At 43.1% G+C, this 21,504-nt stretch overlaps 1 protein-coding gene across 2 annotated transcripts in view; it reads left to right on the top strand.

Annotated features, from left to right (window-relative positions):
- Window positions 1-21,504, top strand: part of camta1a (calmodulin binding transcription activator 1a) — a 929,980-nt gene that overhangs the window by 887,404 nt on the left and 21,072 nt on the right. The window contains exons 8-11 of one of the 2 annotated variants that reach the window (XM_050064291.1): window positions 1,618-1,758; window positions 2,402-4,704; window positions 9,537-9,663; window positions 10,836-10,970. In XM_050064291.1, coding sequence (XP_049920248.1) covers window positions 1,618-1,758; window positions 2,402-4,704; window positions 9,537-9,663; window positions 10,836-10,970 — 2,706 coding nt within the window. Of the gene's footprint in view, window positions 1-1,617; window positions 1,759-2,401; window positions 4,705-9,536; window positions 9,664-10,835; window positions 10,971-15,481; window positions 16,090-21,504 lie in introns of those variants that run through there. The other variant, XM_050064292.1, reaches the window with a different exon arrangement.

Raw genomic sequence — 21,504 nt, forward strand, 5'->3', positions numbered from 1 at the left:
ATTAGAGCAGCCCAGATTATTATGGCATGGATTTAAATGGAGCAGATTTGTCAGCTAAACATTAATTCTGTGAACTCTACTCCCACTATAGTATTACAAAAATAGGTGTCAAGATTAGTAATGCTGTTGACACCAATTCCTACCCTACCTTTGTTATGTAACCTAAAAATAGTAACATCAGACAATTATTGCCTCTTTTTAGGTGGCAGGAGTGAAAATTAGTCATCCTCAACATTTGTGGTGTTCTGGTTTCAGAATGATAAAGACAGTTGGAGAACAGTTAGATACAGGATAGGATGGAGGCTCAACAAGATGATTTTTTTCTTGGTGACAAATGATGTATGGATTTAATAGAGATGTCCCCAATACCATTTTTTCCTTGCACATCAGCCGGTTCTGAGTTCCGATCCAATACCATTGCATTGAAAAAATACTATTATAAATAAATATACTATTAACCCTGCATGGGTGATTGTTGTATGGCATGACTCAGGTTGAACCCTCTATAAAAAATGAATACAAAGAGGGAACAAATGTCTTTTATTATCTAAATTGACTGTCAGTCATAAAAATATGACTAATGGTGGGACTTTACAGTAAAAATGCCAAATTGCTGACATTTTGTGGCTAACGTGGCACTATTTACCAGAGGTCACTTCTTCGGTGCTCCAAAGTAGTAGTTGCCAGTGGATGCACAGCGCAACTTCCTGTGTGGGCTACTGTTTAAGAGCAGCAAAGACGAACTGACTACCAGGAAAACTGCTGTTTTTATACCTCCGGGCCGGAGCTTTTTCTGGTTTTCTGTCCGTCCAGCCATCCGTCCCATTCTTGTGAACACAATGTCTCAAGAAATCCTTAAGGGAATTTCCTCAAATTTGGCATGAATGTCCACTTGGACTCAAAAATGAAATCAAAATGATGTGCTAATTGTGTAGATCTTCTGTGTTGACGGGGGGCAGATGTGTGTGAAGCATCCATGTTGTAACAGGCATGGATGTTAACTGCGCAACTTGTCAGGTTCATCGAGGCATACAACCGCAAAGCAGTAATTCTAGTTTTCGGGTGTGGAAATACTTCCACTTGCATATTTGCTGAAACCTGATCCAGCATTTAAGGCAGTATCAGAGGCGTTTCCAAAACAGGTATCGGTATTGGAACAACTTGAGTTATTAGGCATTGTATTATCTCAAATGGCTTGAATAATAGTGCATAAAGCTGCTGTCAATGAGAAAGAAATCTCTGTGGAGGATCATGCCCCTGGACGCCCCTAGGTTTGGTGTGAGCCCTGAATGTTCACAACATCTGGCTCCACTTCTGGTTCAAGTTGAGGGAGAATACATGATAGAGAACTAAAAGGTGGCGCCACTCAAACTCTACTAATGAAACTACTATACCATCTTACCTGAGGGCAGTCAGTGGGTTGTTTATTTCGCTTCAGGAAAAAACAGAATATTAATTTCTCTGATGCACCATGGTAACTTTGACATTTCAGAGAGGTGACCAGCATGAATTATACTGGCAGAGAGACAGGGAGGGCAGAGGGTGGGGCGGGGGGTTGGCGTGGCTGGTGGTCTGTTGGGCTGGCTGACATCTCTGTCTCCTCCTCTCTCCCGGCAGTTCATGGCATCAAGTGGACTTGCAGCAATGGGAACAGCAGCTCTGGCTTCTCAGTGGAGCAGCTAGTGCAACAGATTCTGGACAGCCACCAAACTAAGCCACCTCCCCGGACTCACAACTGCCTCTGCACGGGCACCCTGGGTAAGGGCTAGTGGGAGGAAGGGAGGGAGTTTGCTCTCAAGAGAGAGCTGGAAAATTCAGCAAGAGGAACAAAAAGGCCATAAAGATACTGTTTGTTATATGGTAGATCAGAGAAGGTGGCTGAGGTCTTTTATTGGTAGGCGATTTATAGTGAAATTGAGTTTCAGGGTTATTGGCTTATTATTTTTGTTTGCTGATAACTGTGTCAGGGCCATATCTGAAAGAGCCCAGCTGTTCCCGAATGTTATGCTAATCAAATACTTTCAGCTGTGTAATTTCACTATAGGCTGTCACTCAGGAAAAGAATGTAGAGCTGTGGTTTATTAATTTCTAAAACAAATTACCCTGGATAACCGCCAGTTGCGTTTTTATTTCTGATGACATAAGGTGACAAACCATGCAAAACTTCCCATACATTTTACTAACTGTAACTAAAAGGAAAGGATAGTTTTATCATTGTCTTTCTCAAACTGATAAATACAAAAACAAACAAATCATCCATCTTTGTCTCTGCTCGTTGAACAGTAGTATTGCCCAATTCTTAAGTATATGGAGATCGATAGTACATTTCCTTTTCTCCCTTCCTGCGCCCCTCTCAGCCATCCAAATCCCCAACCTCTTTTCTCTCTTTGTCCTCATTTAGGTGCGGGGAGCAGTGTGCACCACAAATGCAACAGCGCCAAACACCGCATCATCTCCCCTAAGGTGGACCCTCGCTCAGGGGGCTACAGCAGTGCTCACTCTGAGGTGCAAAACAACGATGTGTCGGAGGGGAAGACCGAGCACAGTGCCCATGGTGGAGGCAAAAGCTCTGGGGGAGGAGGCGGAGGGGGCAGTGCCAGGGAGAAGCGCAACGGCAAAGTCCATAAGCCTGTCCTGCTGCACCAGAACAGCACAGAGGTGTCATCCACAAACCAGGTCGAAGTCCCCGACACCACGCAGAACTCCCCCGTGTCCATCAGCAGCGGCCTCAACAGCGATCCAGACATGGCTGACAGCCCCGTGGTGACAGGGATGAGCCACGTGGCCTCCGTCATGTCTGGCCTGTCCCAGAGTGTCTTTATGTCTGAGGTCACTGGAGATCCTGTCTACAGCATGTCTCCTACTGGGGGTCCCAACACTCACCTGATGGGTGCAGATGCCACCTCACAGGGCTTGGTGCTGTCTGATCGTCACAAATTTGCCTTCCCCAGTGGAGGAGTAGGGGAGCCTGGGACTACAGCTGCAGGAGACAGTCTGTCCATGCTGTCTTCAGCTGGGGTGTCTGAGGAACTGGTGCTCTCCAGCAGTCTGGACGCTGGAAACATCAAGATCCCAGAGACCAATATGAACTTTGACCCCGACTGCTTCCTAAACAACCCCAAACAGGGCCAGACATATGGAGGCAGTGCAATGAAGACAGAGGGCAACTCTTCCTCAACCTCATCTTCCTCCGGTGGCAGCAGTTGCACCAACGGCAGCCTGCAGCGCTCCCCCACCATGTCAGACAATGGCTACACCTTCAGCTCAGCTTTGGTAAAGAACATCAAGACAGAAGACACGTCCTTTGAGCAGCAGCTGGCCAAGGAGAGCGGCTACCAGGTGGGGCCAGTGGTAAACTGTGGCAGCGGGGTGTCTGTGTCATCTGGTGCTGGTTCAGGCCAGGGCAGCCTGACTCTGACCCCAGCAGGCTCCCTGCTTCCTTCTGGTGGGGGTCTGAGTCCCAGCACCACCCTGGAACAGATGGATTTCAGTGCTATTGATGCCAAGCAGGACTACTCTTCCAGTGCTACCACAGTGAGCTATGCTCAGGCCATGTCCAGTCCTCACATGCAACACCAGAATCGTTCCCCCAGCTTCTTCCTCCAGGATTCCTCTCAGACCAGCCAGGCCCAGCAGGGGAGGCCAAGCATGGGCCAGAAAACACATATGATGGAGCACAACTCCCACGACTCTGGAGCTTATATGGGGCTGCAGGTGGTGAAGACGGACTCCCCCGGCAGCAACGGCCACCTCCACCATCACCACCAGGCGCACCAGACCCAGCACAGGGCCAACTGTAATGGAGGCTCACCCACAGAGGGGACTGGCCAGGCTGGCTCCCTCCAGCTGCTACAGTACCAGGGGAGCTTTCCTGGGCTGGGCAATGAGCACGAGGAGGTAGTAGGTTTAGAGCAACCAGGCAATGTGAATTCAGCTCAGGCTGGAGCCACGGAGAATGGAGCTGAGAATCTTCTCAAGCAGGGAGACCACATTCAGGCCTGTGGGGCGGGAAACGGAGAGGGTGCGGAGCACTATCTGCAGCAGGCTTCGGATGGTGGTGCAGGAGGGACTGGAGGTGCAGGAGAAGGGGTAGCAATTCATAATGGCAACAACAACAATGATGGCAGCAACCGCTCCCAGCAGCAACAGCAGCTGCAGCCTCTCCTCCAAGGCACCAGTATGGTCCAGGGACTCTACAACGCTGTCGGAACCCACCAAGGCCTCGGTGGAGCGGCCAGTAATGGAGGAGCAGGAGGGACAGGCATGGAGATCAGTCTGGATCACTTTGACATCTCTTTTGGAAACCAGTTCTCTGACCTCATCAATGACTTCATCTCAGTGGATGGCAGTGGAACCACCATGTCAGCCGGAGGGGCCCTGTACGCTCACCAGCTAGTCACATCCCACAGCTCCGATAGTCAGAACGCAGGTGGTGGGGCCCCCCAGCAGGGCCAGGAAGATGGAGGGGCCAGGGGCTCTGGCTACAGCCCCTCAGAGCTCTGCCTTCAGCCCTGCTGCAGCCCCCAGTCTCTGAGTGGAGGGGCTGCAGCAGGGGGAAACACAGCGGAGGCAGGCTCATTGTCCTACATGAATGTAGCAGAGGTGGTGTCTGCAGCTGTCGCCCAGGGGGCTCTGGGGATGCTTCAGGCCACAGGCCGGCTCTTCATGGTCACTGACTACTCCCCTGAGTGGTCCTACCCTGAGGTGAGTGACAGGGCTCTCTATTTTTGTTTGGTTTTAGGGGTTGTTTGGACCATCATTTTTTTTGGTTGTGACATTTTATTTATATACCAGCCAGTGCTGTGATGTTAGGTCACAAGATCTCTGCTCAACAGATTTTAAACTCAATTTTGCATTTCAAGCTAGAGCAGCTAAACAGGTTTTAAACAGGTTAAGCTCAATTATATAAACTACTGATTTTCAAATGTGATCACATGTGATCTTGTAATTAAACTGTTCATAATTCATTTTCAGTGATTATAATGGATAGTTGAAGAAACTTCACCGTAGGGTACAAGGACTGGAGAGATTACACAGTTGTATAGTTAGAAGACAATGCTGAGAGTGTGAAAATAATTGAATGTCACATGACACATTTCTAAATAATTTTTAAGGATGTGAGCCAGTATGGTATCATATAGTTATGCCAGGGACCTTTAATGAAGGAGATCTAATTCACCCACTTAGCATGGTATTTCTCCACCTAATTAATAAGCCTTAAGGAGAGGCCCTCGTGTGCAGCCATAATACCCAGTTGAGAACCACACCCTAGCTGGCGGTAAGGTGATCACCTTCCATTCGGTTGTAATAAGTTTTTAGCATGAGGGATGTCTGGACCCAGTCTGCCTGGGGTGCAGGCAAGGGTTTTAAAGGGACAGGATCACCCAGGACAAACAAATTTGGGCAAAATGGGATGTCTAATTTAAAGACGGAAACGTCACCATTTTAATTTCCAAATGGTTAAGATGCCAGATCTGACAGTCACACGTAAGTTAGTTTGAGGTGTTTTAGTTGTTTCCCTCATTGATAGTGAGTGTCTCCTTGGAACAGGAAATATAAAAACTGTTTGGGTGCTTAAGGACATTAAATACTGATGGAGATCATATTAAACACTTTTATGTTCTTTTTTTCTTTTCTTTTATTTCCAAAACTCAGTATAAACTGATAATGACTGGCCTTATTTAAGGTTACTTTAAGATGTTAATAAAAGTCCATTACATTCAAAACGATTTCACACAATGCTGAATAAGCCCATCACCACCAGGAAAAGTTCTCTGTATTTTGCCATACAGCTGTGGTGTGTGTGGTGATAGTCCCTCCGGGGATTTCCCGGGATGTTTTTGTGATTGTTGCGGCCTGAAATGTCTGATTTCACAGCAGATTTTCTAAATAATTGTGATACGTGCTGTAGGGCTGTCCCATGTCATCTCATTCACAATAATACCGGTGTAATTTTTAATATGATATGAAAAATTCATACTGTGATACTCGTGATAGCCACAGCAACACCAAGCATGGCTGAAAGCGAAATTATTACCGACTCTGCGGTGGTTCCAAAAAGAGGAGCAGCTTCAGTAGTGTGGAATAAACTGTGGCTTCCTGAATGTTTTATAAACAGCCCCAGACGTCTCAGACTCTTTTAGCAACTTACCACTCAGAGGGAACTCATTCAGCAGCTCCTCTGGCAGCAGCACAGCGTCTCTCCTTCTCCTCTCTTGCGGTGCGCACACGGGAGTCGCTGTCATCAAGTGATCTTGCCAAAAATCTTTGGTAATGTAAACCTACGTTGACGCTTGCAGCTCGAGAAAAAAATACATATATGTGAATGTGCGATAGATCTGGTATCATAACAGCCTGTCACAGGTTACAGCGTGATGATTAGAGGAGAAATGGCAGAGCATAAAGGTCCAGGTGGGAAAAAAAAAACAACTCAATCATTTAGGATTTTGCTGAAAGAAGGAAATCACCTGTGACTGAGCCACTCTGTCAGCAGCAGCTAACACCCAACACTGAGCCTTTAAACAGTGTGATGCTAATAGTTATATCTGTCACTGTGTCTATGACTCTGTCACAGAAACAGCAGTAGTCTCATGATAAACAGAGGGGTGCAAGAAGGTGCTGTGCGGATCAATATGCTTCACACAGCTCTACAATGAAATGAGATTTTACCCATTTTAAATGATCAGATATGTGGTAAAGTTGCAGTGATTGGACAAAATTACAAGGTCGCACAGAATTCACAAGGACTGGCTGAATTTGCGTTAATTATTCCTGGATGGACTGGTTAATCAACCAGATCTAAAGGGGGGAGAGACTATTGTGACAGAGAAGATGAGTATGGTGGGAAATCCTCCAAGCCAAAGAATTGTTTCTTGAATGGATGCTTCAGATAAAAAACAAAAACATAGTGTTCAGAGGAAGGATTTAAGTAAAAAAAAAAGACTTGAAGAAAGCGCTCTTGAGAGTGGGGGGGGGGGGGGGGCAAACTCACTTGCAGACATACATCATAAGCACACAGTGTCTGTGTAATTAGTTTCACTGCCACCGGAGGGCGACAAAACTCCTGCATTCCAGCTTTACGGCTGATCTGCAGAAAGGGTGTATTTTCAACAGTTTAGGAAAGGTTTTGTTTTAGTTTCTTCAATCAAGAATTGGACCGCCTTGCAACAAAAATGTCAATGTGTACTTTCATTTGTAGACACAGAGGTAAATAACAAGGCAGATGACAAACTAAGATGTTAGCTTTAAAGTATACACAAGTCAAAAAACAATCTCCATGCTTCACTAATGTAGAGGCATAAAAACAACAGACCTGATAAAACCCAACCCTTTAATCAATTCTTTTATCATTTGATTATCAAACACTCAGCCCTGTTTGAAAGGAGGCTGTAAACAGTTTGTACTTTGCCTATGACACAACTGCAGCTCTGTTCAGCTTGAATTTATGTCATTTATACTAGGGCGTAATTTCCACTGGGGATAGAGGGACATGTCCCCCCTCACTTTGCAAATGCTATTTTTAGACAGCCTGTCCTGGAAGGCATTGAAATGTTGCATTCTGTTGTACACACAAGAAGTGACACAAATTCAGAAAGAGAGACTGAAAGAGAAGTTTAGGACTTACTTTCTCACCTCTGCTCACATGGCCAATCACAGTGTGAAGTGGGTGTGAAAGTCAGATCAGCGGTTTCCTGAAATAGAAATGGTTAGACACAGTCATATAAATATCTGACGCCAAAAAGGGGGAAGGGAGTTTCTGAAGCTGTTTGAACATCCGACAAGCAACTCTGCTAAAGTTTACTGGCCCTTTAAGAGCTGCAGACAATACTTACAAATGGTGCGTTTTTTAGTAAAGATACAAATACATTGTCAATCATAGAATGTCAAATCTCTATCAACAGACTAAATATGATTTAGGGTTATTGTGTTGAAAACATGGCATTTTACACAGCTTTTTTGTTCATCATAATATTCACATAAATTGCACATAAATTCAGAAGATAGCATTCAAACAGCTTTCATTTTTTTTCTTCTGAAACCATACCTACGCCCTTGTGTTCGTATTAAAATAGAACATTTTCCCAGAGGCAAAACACGTACCAAAATGGCTGCTGAAACTTCTCAAACTGATGATGAAATGATATGTGAAATGTTTTCCAAAGAGAATCATTTTCAGATTAGGATAGGCAGATTAAGATGTGCACAGTGTTTGTGTTGAAAACTGCATGTCAACTTGAAAAACATACCACCAGTCACAGGGAGCCAGAGGAGGATGTTTATGAACATAATGGCACGGTGTTCCATCTTTGGATGAATTAAAATTAAAGGCATTTTAAATGGGTGAGGGTCATGTTGTTTCACAGCAGGTAATCAAAGCACGGAAGCTCCAGTTTATTACAGTTCATTTCAGATCCAGTGCTGCTCAGGTCTGCCCCAGCCATACATTCACACACAGTGTTTACAATTTTGTATAAAATAAACTGCTTATATTAATAGTACCGTGATGATATAGAACAATTAAATAGCCTAGACAGTTTAAAATAATGAATAGCCTTGGACACAGGGAGAGTCAGGCGGAGGATCAAAGTCTTATAGTTATGAAATATGGATAAATATTTGTGGGCCTATGACATAAAACACAATAAGCAAATATTGAGGTTAGCACAACAAAGGGAATGGCGTGCGAGCAAGTCATTATGACAAGTGCAAATTAAGACACCGGAACTGGAAAACCCACCTGCCTGTTACCGGTGTGCTGGATAAATCTAACTTGATAACAGTATTTAGAATCAGCTGAATAATTGAAATATAATTGAAAGACCTTACACAGGCAGACAAGAATGGCTGCAGCATTGTAGATGAGTCCTAAAACTATTTTACTGAAATATTGTACCAAAAATATGTAGACCTCCTAATTTATTTTGCATCAGATTCCCTGTTGTTATCACTCTCTGACAAGACTGCAATGCACTTTTCTTTATGTCCTTTCATTATTACAATTATGTTGTCAGCTGTAATACCCTCCTCCAACCTCTGGAGGGCAGCACCATATTGTAACACTAGTGTTGGTTGAACTTTGTACAAAAATAGGTAAAGTGAAATAATGCTGGTCGTCCACACGATGGCAGCAGAGATCAGTATCAGTTGTTTTCTTTTCTGTGGTGTCATTCCTATCTTTGCCCGCTAGATGTCAGGGTAACAACAAATAATGGAAGTAGGGATGCTTAAATCTGATTTGGCAATGGTGTTATGAGTTGTTTTAAATTGCTTTACTTTTGGGCGGCTGTGGCTTAGAAGATAGATCAGGTCATCCTCTAATCACAAGGTTGGCGGTTCGATCCCTGGCACCTCCTGTCCACAAGACACTGAACTCCAACCTGCTCCTGATAAGCAGACCAGTGCCCTGCATGTCAGCTCCAGGACCTGTGGTGCATGGATGTATGAATAAGGGGAAAATTGTAAAGTGGTCTGTTTGGCAAGGTAGAAAGGCACTATATAACTGCAGTCCATTTACCATTATACCCATTGTTTCTCAGGGCGGAGTTAAGGTGCTGATCACCGGGCCCTGGCAAGAGGCCAGCTCAAACTACAGCTGCCTGTTTGACCAGATCTCAGTCCCAGCATCTCTCATCCAACCAGGGGTGCTGCGCTGCTACTGCCCAGGTAAGACAAGAGAGTGCTCACACACACATCAAAGAGGAGAAGGGACGATTTCACATTATTCATGAAGCATCAGAGAAGATGACTTTACTGGCATTTCACTTTTTTACCTTCAGCAACAGGCCAGTTTCTATCAAAAATATATTTTACATTCCTTTTATGTTGTCTGTGTTGTTGTTTTCAGGGTGGGCGTTAGGAGGGTCGTACATATTTCAGCTATCACAGATATCATATAGCTTTCATGTATTTGTTTGAAGTAATAGTTCGCAGGTTTACAATATGCGGGTCATCTGGTCAGCAGGATTTTTTGTGTATTCATTATACATGTTACACATTGTTTTTAAGAGAAGCATCACTTTTCAAATTAACGTCAACATTTAGATATTAAAATACTATCTAAACCAGTGTTTACCTGTTGCATACTGTTTAGTCCCTGTATCAAAAAGCTACAGTATGTCTTTTAAACTGTTAAAAATATGTTTAGTCAAATAAATTAAAGATGTAGCAGATTAAAGGTTCACTTCAACCCAGAATAGAAAATGCATATTTTTCCTCTTACTTAGTAGTACTATTATCAGTCTAGATTGTTTTGGTGTGAGTTGCAGAGTGTTGGAGTTATCAGCCGTAGAGATGTCTGCCTTCTCTCCAGTATAATGGAACTAGATGGCGCTCGGCTTGTGAAGCTCAAAGCACCAAAACAATACATTTGGAAAAACTCAACAGCAATGTCTCTTTCCAGAAATCATGACCTGATTACTCAAGATAATCCACAGACCTTGTTGTGAGCAGTTTCATGTAGGAACTATTTTTTTGATACCGAACTATATATGAAGGCAGACATCTCTACAACTGATATCTCCAACACTCTGCAACTTACACCAAAACAATCTATACTGATAAATAGCACTGCAGGTAAAAGAAAAAATATGTATTTTTGATTTTGGGGTGAACTGTCCCTTTAAGCCCCACTTGGCAACTTGTTAGTAGCTGTAATAATGTTAATAGTATTCTGACGTAGCTATGTGATTTAAGCCCTAAATTATATTTTTTGGTTGTGCTAACAGTAGTCATGCATGGAAAATTGAGCTGGTCACCACTGATAAACAAATCTGACCACATAATAATGACATTGTGTTTGATATGAACTGAACAATCATCATCCTCTCCCTCTTCAGCTCATGACACAGGTCTGGTGACGCTGCAGGTGGCTGTCAGTAACCAGATCATCTCCAACTCGGTGGTGTTTGAGTACAAGGCCCGCGCTCTTCCCTCACTGCCATCATCTCAGCACGACTGGCTCTCGCTGGATGGTAGGTTTCTCCTCGGTTTGTACGTTAGCTTTGCTCCCTTTGCCCTGACTCTTACTATCTGTCCTCACTCATTTTCTTCCTCCTCTGTTTTCTTTACTCTTTACTTCTCTATGTAACTCCTAATTCTTCTATCTGGCTCTCCAAATCTCACGTGGCCTTATTGATTTTGTTAATTTTGATTAATGGTCCGCTGGACCATCATGCATTACAAATCCTCTCTCTGGCTTTGCTTTAAACCAATTTGTCACAGCTTACACATTCACATTAACTTTCTCTGGAGACAAACAAAGTCTGCAGGATATTGTTAAGTGCTTAAGAAAGTGCCAAAACATAAATTGTGATTGTGTGTCTTGTTTTTGGCAACCAAACCAGGTGTTTTTTAATGAGACGTCGAGACATTTTTAGCCTTGTTTTTTGCAGCCAATGCAGGTATTTTTTAACGAGACATTGGGGCATTTCCAGTCTTGTTTTTGGCAACCAAAACCGGGTATTTTTAACAAGAGATCAGGTCATTTCCAGCTGTGTTTGAGTCAATCAAACCGGGTATTTTGTAATGAGACGTCAGGACATTTCTAGCTGTGTTTATGCTAACTTATCTGGGCATTTTTTTAATGAGATGTTTGGACATTTCCAGTCGTGTTTATGGTGACAAAATCAGGTTTATTTAACGAGTGGTCTGGTCATTTCCAGCCGCATTTGAGTTGACCAAACTGGGTGTTTTTTAATGAGATATTGGGACATTTCCAGTCTTGATTTTGGTGACCAAACAAGGTATGTTTTAATGAGACACTGGGACATTTCCAGCTGTGTTTTTGGTAACAAAATTGGATATTTTTTATGAGAGGTCAGGTCATATTCAGCCTTATTTAAGCCGACCAAACTGGGTATTTTGTAACGAGACATTGGGACATTTCCAACCTTGTTAGTGGTGACCAAACCAGGTATTTTTTTAAGAAACACTGGGACATTTCCAAACATGTTCTTGGTGACAAAGCTGCATACTTTTAACAAGATGTCAAGACGTTTCCAGCCGTGTTTATGACAACCAAACTGGGTATTTTTAAGGAGATGTTGTGACATTTCCAGCTGTGTTTTTGACGACAAAACCAAGTATTTTAAACAAGAGGTCGGGACATTTCCAGCTGTGTTCATGGTGACAAAACCAGGTATTTTTAATGAGAGGTCAGGTTATTTCCAGCCACGTTGGATTCAACCAAACTGGGTATTTTTTAATGAGACGTTGGGACATTTCCAACCCTGTTTGAGTTGCTAAACCAAGTATTTTTAAGAAACGTTGGGTCATTTCCCGCCATGTTTAAGTTGACCAAACCAGCTATTTTGTAGTGAGATGTCGGGATATTTCCAACCCTGTTAGTGGTGACCAAACCAAGTATTTTTAAGAAACGTCTGGATATTTCCAGCCATGTTCTTGGTGACAAAACTGAGTATTTTTCATGAGGCATCAAGACACTTCGAGCCGTGTTTATGGCAACTAAACCGGGCATTTTTTAAGGAGATGTTGGTACAATTCCAGCTGAGTTTGTGGGCTCCAAACCAGGTATTTTAGGGCCAAAACATGATGTTTTTCTGACCCTGACCAAGTGCTTTTTGTGCCTAAACAATAAGATGCATTAACCACAGCACATATATCACAACATAACATTGAAGATTAAAACATAAAGACATCCATGACATCATAACATACAAATTGAACATATCAGTGGTTTGCAGAAGCGTACAATGCTAAAATCTGACAATTGGGTTGATATCAGACAGGGGTACAAACAAAGCTAACCTACATACTTTCTTGAAAACAAGAAGATAATGAGTTGAATATGAAATTGTGTGTTTCTAGTCATAAAACATGCTGGCTGTTTGACACTTGACCAAACATGATAAAGGTCATGGAAATATTCTTGATATGGCTGCTGAGATTGCGTAAGTGAGTGTTAGAAAGAACCTTCGAAACCTTGTTATCAGAATAACACCTCTTGTTGGTACGAGTGGTGGGCAACAGTTCAAAAAATTTATTTAATTTTAGATCTTGTTTCTTGTTGTGCCTAATGTATTGCAATGCCCATTGCAATGAATGGATCAGAACTGTTATTATTAAACTATAAAAAATGTGACTTTGCTCAATATTGCTACATTCTGAAGAATATTAATATCTAAAAAAATATATTTGCGGTAAAGTTGTGTTACTGATTTCAACCATACTTCCCAGGGCCACTTGGTGTTACCAAGAGAAAGTGATTTAAGAGTTAACTTTGTTGTGTCAGAATGTGTTGAGTGAGACTTCTTCACTTTCACTTTGCAGTCTGTTGTCCTCAGATGTGCAAATTAAACACCAAATGTTATTTAAAGCCTCATTTTAAGGTCAGTTCAGTGAGAGAAAGCCTCATTGTCTCATCTTGCATATATTACACTCAGCTAATAGATAAGCTATTGTGTTTACAACACTGCAAATGCACACATTTGGACCATGAGATTGGTGAAATTGTTTTGTGTGATCTCCTTACAGTAACAAAGCTTTTGTAGCTCAGCACTGTGGAGGTCTTCTACATACAACAATAGATGCTGCAGGGTTGGCAAATTTCCATTCTGTTAAAAATTCAAATGAAGTCCATGAGTCAGAGGACCTACTGTAGGCATGTTCACTGGAATGTAATGAGCATGCAAGTCATTGTCTATTTGTATATATGTGTGTGTGCACTGCCGGGGAAGCGTTGCTGCAGTGCTTGAGCATTGACAGGATAAAGTAGGGCACGGCGAAGCACAGGCTCACAGGACAGCTGCATTGCAGACGGCCCTTGAGGGAGTGGGAGTGAGTAATCGAGAGCTGGCGGCTCCCATACACGGCAGTACCAGTGGATCCCTCCGCCATTCATACCCTACTGCCTCACTGGCCCATTCACAGAACCAGTTAAGGAGGAGCTGACTGTCTCAGGGAAAACACAGCCCACCCTATTACCTTACTTATATTAACCCCTTGCCTGCCATCTCTCACTATTTTGTCTCATGACAATGTGTGGTCTCTATTTGAGAATGAGAACAACATGTGATATCAAAAGATCATAAGGATTTTCATCTGTTATTCTATCTCTGTTATATCCAGATATCTGGCTTCTGATAAATCATTTGTCCCCACAATTATTGTTGTCAAAACAGCACAAAATAGGTTGAAAGTTACTGAGATTGTGTGTTACTCTAACAGAATATACAGTAAATGTGTGTGTGCTTTGTTCCATACCTGTGTGCACAAATTATGTAACATTATGTCCAGCCAGTCTGGCGCCAGGTGAGTTTCTGTGTGTACCTGTGTGTGATAGAGGGAGAGGAGAGTGTTAGCAGTAGCAAAGGGGAGAGGTATTGAAGTGTACCAATCACACACATGGTGGTTTGTTACTACAAGACATTTCTGCTCCTCCGGGGTCCATCAGCTGCTTATGGCAAAGGTGTGTGTGTGACCAGCAGCAGTTCAGGACCACCGCACTGTGGACAGAGACTCTGGCGCAGAGCGCACTGTAAACTCCAGAAGGTTTAATGTAAAAGATTTGCTTTTCTCAGGGAGAGTAAACGCTCTGCTTCATTGTTTACCCCGTGTAATCAAAGACAAATTCAATTTGTGATATCTAGACCAAACTTATTTCAGAAGTAGGGCAGGATGTAATCACTTGGGCACGTGCAGCCATCACATCGATAATGTCTTGAGGCACAGCAGGAGAAACAAGAAGCGCTGCACATAAATACTGATAGCCAGCCACTTTGAAAACACTAATATGACCAGATCCCTGTTTACCTAACGTGACTGCACACACTCCCGCTACTTAACCCCCACGGCCAGTCACCTGATTAACTATAGTCTGCTGACATTACGCGCCATACGCGCAATATATTTGTCTGCAGCGGTTGTGCTGTGCAGCTCTGTGAGTTTGTTCTCCCATGGAAGACTCACTGTGCTATGATGTGCTAATGGCACAGCTGCCTGCCTGCCTTGATTTGTCATAATGCAGAGTGGGGGAAGGGGCGCTTTTCTCTGCAGCACTGCAGGTACGGAGCCATGGGCAGGACAGAAAAGCTGTCGGAGCTGCAGAGCGCTCATCGTCCGCCCCAATAAGTCCCTGAGCTCAGATCCCACGACCCGAGCCGGGAGAGGTTCGCTGGGAACTGGCACATTACAGCCCCGCATAGCGGCATGCTGCCTGTTAGTGCTGAAGGGAGCGTGTTGACAGTACTGACTGTGAGAACAACTACACCGGCGTGACAAACGGCAGACCGTGCACACACAATGCAGGAGCGGAGGAGTGGGCGTGTTTGGGTAAACATGGTAAACTACCGCAAACAGAACAAGATTTAGTTTCAGACGGCAGCTGAGAGGAGGCGAGTCCAGGCGCGTTTTGCAGGGCTGCACCGGACTTTTCTCCGGTGTGGGAGAGACTCCGTGCGGGCGCACAGTGAGCCACGCGCGTCGAGCGGAGTACTCGATTAGAAATGCTTATTATTATTACAACAACAGGCCAAATGAGAATAATGACACGATGAGGGGCGAGCTTTTAGGAGCAGGACCACGGCTTCGAGAGGAGGAGGCGGCAAACGAAAATTAGGGTGTCTGTTTACCGGCGGCACGTGCGCACAACGTCTCCTAGCAGCGGTATTTGTCATTTTACTGCAGGCTGGGATAGCAGCGACTACTAGAAACACAAGGAAAGTGTGTATGTGTGTGAGGTGAAACAAGTGAAGAGGAGGAGGGGGCTATTAGAGGAAGAAGAGTAGTGAGCGCTCCCTCTCTCCTTCCCTTCCCTCCCTCCCTCCCTCTCTCCTCACGTCGCTCTCTTCCCTCACTTTGTTCTATTGTTGACGAGTGCTCTGTTGAGATTGAGATTCAGTCTACACCAAGGATATATATTTTTATTGTTTCCTCCGTGTACACAGCATGCAGGAAGCCTGACCGTCAGGCTGTTTGGGGGCAAAACTGCAATTTGAGTGAAATGCAGCTTTTGGTTGGACTTCTTTGGGTCAGGATGCCTGTGAATGACACCTGCATTTCCTAAAAGACAAAAAAGAGGCAGAATTTTTTTGGCTTTGAGGTGGACTCTACCAATGGAAAATAAGATAGAAGGTTAGAAGTGTTAAGTTCAACCCTATGGCTGTAGTGCTGTGCTGTGTTGTGTTTGTGTTGTGTCCGGGCTGTTTTCATATTCTGTGCCTTTCTCGTGTGTGCCAGAGAGAAGTTGGAGTTACACGTTTCTTCCAACACCCCGCATGCTTAGTTATTGTGTCTTAATGTAGTCCAAGTGTATGTGTGCTGTGGCGGAGTTTGGTAAGAAATGGTGTGTTTTAGCCACATGCTTTTCTCCAAGTGTTTCATGTGACTCTGCCTCATTGCAGAGCACCGGAGAGTTGACGTTGATAGTAGCCAACTCCTGACTCACGACTAGTGCTTGGGCATATTAAAGACTCCTCAAGGCGCCTTCAAAGACAATCAACTATTTTCCTTCTATTGCTTTTTTGAATAGCAAAGGAAGTCATGCGTAAAGCTCCCGTGCGCCTCTTTTCCAAGTCTTGGCACTTTTGGCAAAACCTGCCTCTTACATTTTAAACATCTTTACATTTCACGACTCTTTCTTGACAGTTTGAGTCTGTTTGGTGTGTTACTGTGTAGTCACCGTGTCCTGAAAATGCCGAGAGCTGTTTCACGTGTTGTCCAAAGTGTGGTTGCTATAGCGCATTGGATGGTTGTCGCATCCCAGAGTGCTGCTCAGGTTATCGGGGCCAGCGAGTCGTCGGTGGAATCTACTTTTAATGCTGTTGTTTTTAGACTTCGGATCGCATTCAAAGCTGATACTATCAACAACGTGGACTTATTGAATAGTTAAAACGTGGTGAAATAATAAAAACTCCACGTTGCCACTCATGGTGTATCGCGAGTGGTGCCGCTGAGCGTTTCAGCACCACAGATCTGAGAACAGCGACTTCACTTTAACCCCGGTTAGACGTCAGACTTTGCTTTGGTCGAGCCTTTCCACACTATTTAAAGTCAGAAAATTGCAGATATACATTTATACCTGTTGCTCCTCTGTGAACTTTTGAGTTTTGCTGTATGCAATCCATAGAAACAAGATGCACTGCTCCTATTGTGGACTCTTAGAGAGCTGTGAAAGATACAACACGCCAAAGTTGCAAAGTCTTGCAGAATATGCTTTGCAGAAGTTGGATGAATCACCACAGTGCTTTCCTATGTTTTAAGTTTGTATCTTTGTTGAACTGCACATAACCAATTACTAGTTGTAGTAGTACTAGCAGTATTAGCATTATAGTAACACTTGCAGTAGCTGTTTGCATGTTGCAAAAGCATGAGCAGCAATATTACTATATTAATATTGATTGATATCACTTTTAGCAGAAGTTTGCCCCCTTTGCCATCGCAGCCCCAAATAAAACAACCCAATGAACACTGTGTATATATTTTATATGGTAGTGTTTGAACATATCGGGGCTTGGATGTGTATGTGTGAGCATTATGCCAGCTGTATGCATTGCATTAATTAACGTGCAGGCTGTGAAAACAGATTGGCATACATAAAGATTGACAGATAGCAAAGTCTGTCTGTCTATCTATCTATCTATCTATCTATCTATCTGATAATGTAATAAATAGCTGATGTCATTAGTAGTGACTGTGTTGCTGAGGCTGTTGTAGTAATAACAGAGGCAATAGCAATAGTAGTAGTACTCGTAACAGCAGCAGTGACGTGGGAATGCTTACACCTAAAGGTGATGGATCACCCCAGACAAGAGGTTTTAAAGAGATAGGTACGTTTAAAGAGAAACAGTCATTTGGAGAGAGCACATCATGTCTGACTTCTGTGGTTGACTCCTATTATACTGTTGTTTCTTTCTCACAGTGATGCTACTGCTAATCGTTCATGCATCCGTTTCAGATTGAGATATAGTGGGTAGACGTAAAAGCGGCAACACCTTGTCTATCTAATGCAATCCCATATAATGCCATGCATTTTGCATTGGTGAAGTGCACAGTATCAGGTGTAGTCTGTGGTGGGGCTGTTACTGAACTTTGGTAAGTTTTAAATCTATAGTTTGTGGTTTGCATTAGTTTACATTATGTTATATTATGAAACTCTGTCTACACTGTGATTTAAAATTGAAATAACAGGCTTGAGCTTGCTTATACAGCACAAGGGGATGATTTATTTCTCTGTATTCTTAAATAACCGTATTGTATATTATAAGTATGATCCAGGGAAAGCGCTTCTTTTATGTTATGTTGTAAGTTTTGTTTTCTTTACCAGGCCAGTCTGCTCATATGCTTATTAAATTGAGGTTCAGTTCATGTTCATGCTGTGCAGCTGTATCCCTCTGAGTTGTCATAAAACCAAATTAAAAAAGAGGGGGTAATATACATGGTCTCAAACCAAGCATACATTATATCACATTCAAGATAAAATGGCTCTTACTTTCAGGTCTCTATCTCTGTTCACTCTCCTGCCTGTGCTCACTTGTAAATTGCAATTTTACTACAGTACAGTACAGATAGGATTCCAATAAGTGACAAAAGACTGAAATATGATTTTGAGTCCGATGATGAAAAAGATTCAGAGGAAAAGGGAGGACAGGCTGAGATTCCTGTGAATGCATTTAGCCTAACTGTGTTGTCTTACTATTAATGGAAAGCTTTGGAGACGTCCTGTCCCTTGGGTGGTGGTGTTTTGTATCAGATTGATTCATCTTTGAAATTATTTCTCCGCTCATCTCTCATTTGCACTCCTGCTTGCAGCTGATGTGTCAAGCACCGTATAGTTGTTTATGCAAATAGGAACTTAATGATATGTACTTGTTACTGTATTAATTGTCAGTCTATACAAAAAAATCAAACCACCTACTTTCCGAGGCAAAAAGCCAATACCGTGTTACTCTATTAGTGTGATGGTGGATGACAGTAAATCCCCACGGTGTGCACTCTTGGCATTTTACCTTCAGTATGACACAATGTATCTATTCAGCGTTCAGACTGTACTCATATTGACCTATATAGCTGGACAAATGCCAGCAGGTTAAGAGCTGCTTCACCTTTGTGGCAGAACAGAAAAGTATCTTTCAGGCATTGTGACCTTTGTTTGCGGTCATTAAACTTCTGTATGTGGTTGAGAATAAATTCTCTGTGGGAACAGGGGTGAGGCCGAATTGTCTGACAGGACATAATGTCTCTTAATATTGCATTGTTTTCCACCTGTTGCTGTTGCAGTTTGTTGATACACGGCGAGAGAAGAATTCCAGAGATTCAGGCGCCTGGCTTGCTTAACTTGTGTTTTTTAGGCATGAAATCAAAATCTTGACATCAGCTGATTGGAGTGTGTGTGAAAGATTCCTGCTGTTGTGTAGCTATAAGAAGCTTTAAGAACATTTGCACACTGAAAAAAAGATTTTGGCTCGAGGAACGGGGGGTACAAAACATAACATCCCTGTCTCCCAGAAATTATGTTTGTATGACACTTTACTGCTTTCTTAATTACGTTGTGGTAACATAATCGCTGTCTGGATTTTCTTTATTTATTTATTGATTAATTTATTATTTAGGTGGCGCAGTGGTTAGCATTGTCGCCTCACAGCAAGAGGGTTATTGGTGGTTGGTGCATGTTCTTCCCATGTCAGTGTGGGTTTTCTCTGGGTACTCCAGCTTCCTCCCACAGTCCAAAGACATGCAGGTTAACTGGTGACTCTAAATTGTCCGTAGGTGTGAATGTGAGTGTGAATGGTTGTCTGTCTCTATGTGTCAGCCCTGTGATAGTCTGGTGACCTGTCCAGGGTAAACCCTGCCTCTCACCCAATGTCAGCCGGGATAGGCTCCAGCAGCCCTGCGACCCCCAACAGGATAAGCGGTTACCGAAAATGAATCAGGAAGAAAAGGGACAGTTTGCATTAATCAACATTTTAACAAATGTAAATGCACCTGAATTAGCGGAAGGGCTAGTTTTCGTCCAAGTCCCTTCGCCAGTTGTAAAAGGGCAACCTAGAAAAGATTATCTTATCCTAGATTATGTTCAGAGATGACGTTTCTTTCAGGTAACTAAACAGTACATTCACGTACTGCATAGTTTTCGGAGGGAGGATGGCTGGTGTACAAAATGCAGGACTTTGACACCAGAAATTCAGGTTTGCGTCAAAATTTAGATATTAGGTTTAGGCAACAAAGGCTCTTTGATTAAGGTTAGGGAAAGATTGTGATGTCTGTTAAATGTCAGTTAGAAAAAGGTAATTGAAAAAATAATGCTGTAGTCGCTAGAGTGGATATTGTATTGCAAGATTGCCTATTTGGGTGGAAAACAGCTGGAGTACGTTGTCACTGTACATTTGGCTGGTAACTGAAAGACATTTTTGGCGACATTTTGCCGATATGTTCAGTATCAACATTTTTGCGTCTTGCCAGGTATGTTAATTAGCAAAATTTTCTCATTGTGTTAATGAAAACATTATTCGCTCGGCATTATGTTTCCTTTAAATCGTATATACTGTTTCAAATAGGTTGTATATAAACATGATTTCTAAGAGACGGGACTGAACATATGAGAGAAAATTGTAATCATGTTTTACAGCATTGACATGGCAAAATTTGAATGACTGTAGTGGCCATCTTATTCTGTGATCCAGTTTCATACAGCAGTCCAAAGACATAGATGAGTTAGAAGCTATTATAAATTATGTCTAGGTGTGAATGTGAATGAATGTGTCTGTTTGTGTGTGCTAGCCTGGATTGGATGGATGGATTGACGACCTGTCAATGTGTTCCCTGCCTCTCGTCCGCCCCCTGCAACCCTGAACAGGATGAGCCATATAGCAGATGGATAGATAGATTGCATCCTCAAATAGATTTGATGCCATAATAACAAATTGTACAACAGAAAGACGTCTCTATCACACACAATATTATTCTTCAAACAATTTATATCTTCCGTTATCGCTGCTAAGAAGAGTAAAAAAGAAAGAAAAAAAAGAGTAATAGGCGGAACAAAACCACAACCTGTCATTACACTGTGTCACAGTAAAGTCGGTCTTTGATCAACAGACAGCCATGTGTTCCAGCTGCGAGGGCTGCTGCCAGATGGCCTGGCCCCTACCCCTGCACAGTCACAAATACCAGCCCCTGTCACTCAGCTCACACAGAGACCCAGAGGGAGGCTGGCCTCCGGTCTCTCTGCTGGGTTACATGTGAGAAGTTGACTGACTGCAGCGCGATAATGAGGTCCAGCACTAAACTTGATTGGCACGGACACAACCAGAGGTTCAGAAGTGAGGATTAAAGATGTCCTCCCACACTCTCTCAGAAGTTCACTTATATGAATAACCCTACACCTGTCTTCTCATCTCGTCTCACCCTTGTCCCGTCTTTACTTGTAATCTCCCCTGCTGTCTTCTTCCTCCCTGTTCTCGCTCCCACTGTGCTCCTCAATAAACAGCCCTGTCCTTCCTTCCGCTATCCGTCTGTATATCAACCTGTCTCACGAGGAGCTGCTGCCAT

The sequence above is a fragment of the Epinephelus moara genome, chromosome 16 (assembly GCF_006386435.1).
Source record: "Epinephelus moara isolate mb chromosome 16, YSFRI_EMoa_1.0, whole genome shotgun sequence".
NCBI classification, from domain to species: Eukaryota; Metazoa; Chordata; class Actinopteri; order Perciformes; family Serranidae; genus Epinephelus; species Epinephelus moara.